Below are 2,488 nucleotides of genomic sequence, written 5' to 3' on the forward strand. Positions count from 1 at the left end.
CTCTTCTCCTTTTCATTCCTGCGTGTCTTTCATTCCAAGTTAATTATCCTAGGCTACATAATATCTTGTCTTCATACTGAAATCTTATTGTTTTTCTGTTTTGTGTTTATAGGTCAATAAGCGGAATCATGAATCATCAACCCCCAAGAAGAAAGTCCAGAAGAAGAGAAAAGAGCAAAAAGAGTTCAGGTCTGAACCTCGTGATTTTGGTAGAGCATTGAAGAAGAAAGGAAAAAATGAAGGCGCATGTACGTCAGGCTGTAAGGTGAAACAAAAGGTTGGTTGGATCCCGAATGATCCTAAAGACTGTCCTCAACCAATTAATTGGAGATCTCCTTCAACTCCTATAAATAAGAGAGCTAAGATTTCAAACTTCAATACTGGTGGCAACTCTTCTGTATCTCACTCATCCAGAAAGTCCAACAGGCTTGATTTTGACAATTCTGCTTCTTATGGGTCAGGCAATTATCATCACCATAGGTTTTCAGCATCTGGTGTTTTTGATAACTCAGGCAATTATCATCACCATAGGTTTTCAGCATCTGGTGTTTTTGATAACTCAGGCAATTATCATCACCATAGGTTCTCAGCATCTGGTGTTTTTGATAACTCAGCTTCTTATGGTCCAGGCATGTATCATCATTACCATGGGTTTTCAGCATCTGGTGATTTGGGTAATTCAGCTTCTTATGGTCCAGGCGTGTACCATCCTTACCATGGGTTTTCAGCATCACCATTTGGCAACATTAGTCACGATAGGTGGAGAAGAAACAATGGTTGGTAGCGGAAATTGTTTCTCATGTGTAGTTATTTTAATGGTTGAGAGCTTCTTAGGAAGGTCTGAGAACCGGCTTTCGTTCATAATACATGGAGACTGGTTGCACGAGCTCATTAATTCATCTCGGACTTTTCAGGTTGTTTGCCCAAGTGAGTGTATGGAACTGAGCTTGTTCTCGTCAGCTGTAGTTCCCTGCCATTTAGCTGTTTGTAACTTGCTTTGTGCCTTTTATTCCCTTCTTTTCCCTGATGCATCTTGAACTAAATGTTACTCTTCTTTTCGCCCAAGAGGCGTGTAACTTTAAACACAGTTTTAAGTTTAAATACCAACTGAAATGCAATTTCTGATGTATCGTTTGAGGTACCCTTGTCTGCCAAAAAGTAGGAAGCTAACAATTTACCATTTGTTATCACACTTTTTTGTGAATTTTGCAAATGACATGAAGATTTGTCTAGACAGAACATTTTGAATAGAGTCTAACAACATATATTAAATAACCAACGTCAAATATGTCAGTAAGCAGAATAATTCGGTGTTTATTTTGATTTGTCACTCTTTTAACTGTTCCTGTTTCCAGCTTTCGTCTTGATAGATTTGCTCTTAGACTGATACTTTATGTGATACAAAATCCAAGTACGATCACATCGCTAATATAAAAAGGTTCGACCATAACTATATATAAAATTCGAAAGCGCGAACAAAATCACCTATCAATGTTATTTTTAACGTCTGAGGTGCATGGAATCCCAATTTTGTGACCACTAATTATGCTACAACTTTAGTGTGAAAAAAAATAAAAATCCACCCACCACTTAGAAACAACTTCAAATGTGTGATATCTAAAATTTCATATGAGTGAAGTTCCTGGTACATAGGATTGAAGTTTAGTCGATTTCTTATTGAACTTCAGCTACATGTAATTTTAGACATACGACCTTAGGTCTTTAAGTTATACAAAAAAGGTTTAGACTTTTGAAATTCCTGGGTGGGTGTACAGAAACGTAGCGGCTAAAGCTTATGGTGGAGTTCATAGAAAGTGAAAAAGAACACGATAATTTCATTTAAGAATAGGGAATTTGATAGGGTCCGGATCCATGGCTACTGCAAATGTGTGATCAGAGATTTGATTTTTTTGAGTTGTGAAAAGAGAGAAAAGTAGTGAATTATGCAGTTAAAGTGCTGTAGTTTACGCAGTTGTGAGAGGTTACCGAAATTTTGATAAGAAAATATTTGAAAGATTGGTGGAGTGAAGGTTGCATAGGTGGCAATGCCTTATGTATCAAGTTGAGAGAAAATCTAACTTGTGGAAATTTATGTAATTATTTTAAAGATGTGAGAAAATATGTTTGATTTGAGGTAGTGTATGGATTGAGTACACTTAAACCTTTTCATAACTCATTTTGTAAGATTACACTGGGTATGTTGTATGCGAGAAAATATGTATTCATGGTAAAGATGTTCAGGGAATTATGTAATTTACACTTAAAAGTAAGTACAAATTAAATAGCGGTATCTAAATAGAAAATACCGTGGAATTTTTCGAAAAAAATAATATAAACATACACCTTAACTTACCATTTACACAAATCCTTACCCTTATAAAGTAATTACAAAAATCTCAACTAATTATGTATCTTCATTGGATGTATAAGAAGCAAATTATGTATGCATCGGTAGCTAATTATGTATCTTTATAAAGGAAAAATGTGT

General features: G+C 35.4%; 1 protein-coding gene across 1 annotated transcript; it reads left to right on the forward strand.

Annotated features, from left to right (window-relative positions):
• Window positions 1–112: 112 nt before the first annotated feature.
• On the forward strand, window positions 113–1,127 carry LOC124893560 (the record flags this gene model as incomplete). The annotated part of the gene is given in 2 exon segments (XM_047404530.1): window positions 113–531; window positions 583–1,127. Coding segments are annotated over 2 exon segments (621 nt in total), but the record flags the coding sequence as incomplete, so codon positions are not given.
• Between the last annotated feature and the right edge of the window lie 1,361 nt (window positions 1,128–2,488).

The sequence above is a fragment of the Capsicum annuum genome, unplaced genomic scaffold (assembly GCF_002878395.1).
Source record: "Capsicum annuum cultivar UCD-10X-F1 unplaced genomic scaffold, UCD10Xv1.1 ctg616, whole genome shotgun sequence".
Lineage (NCBI taxonomy): Eukaryota > Viridiplantae > Streptophyta > Magnoliopsida > Solanales > Solanaceae > Capsicum > Capsicum annuum.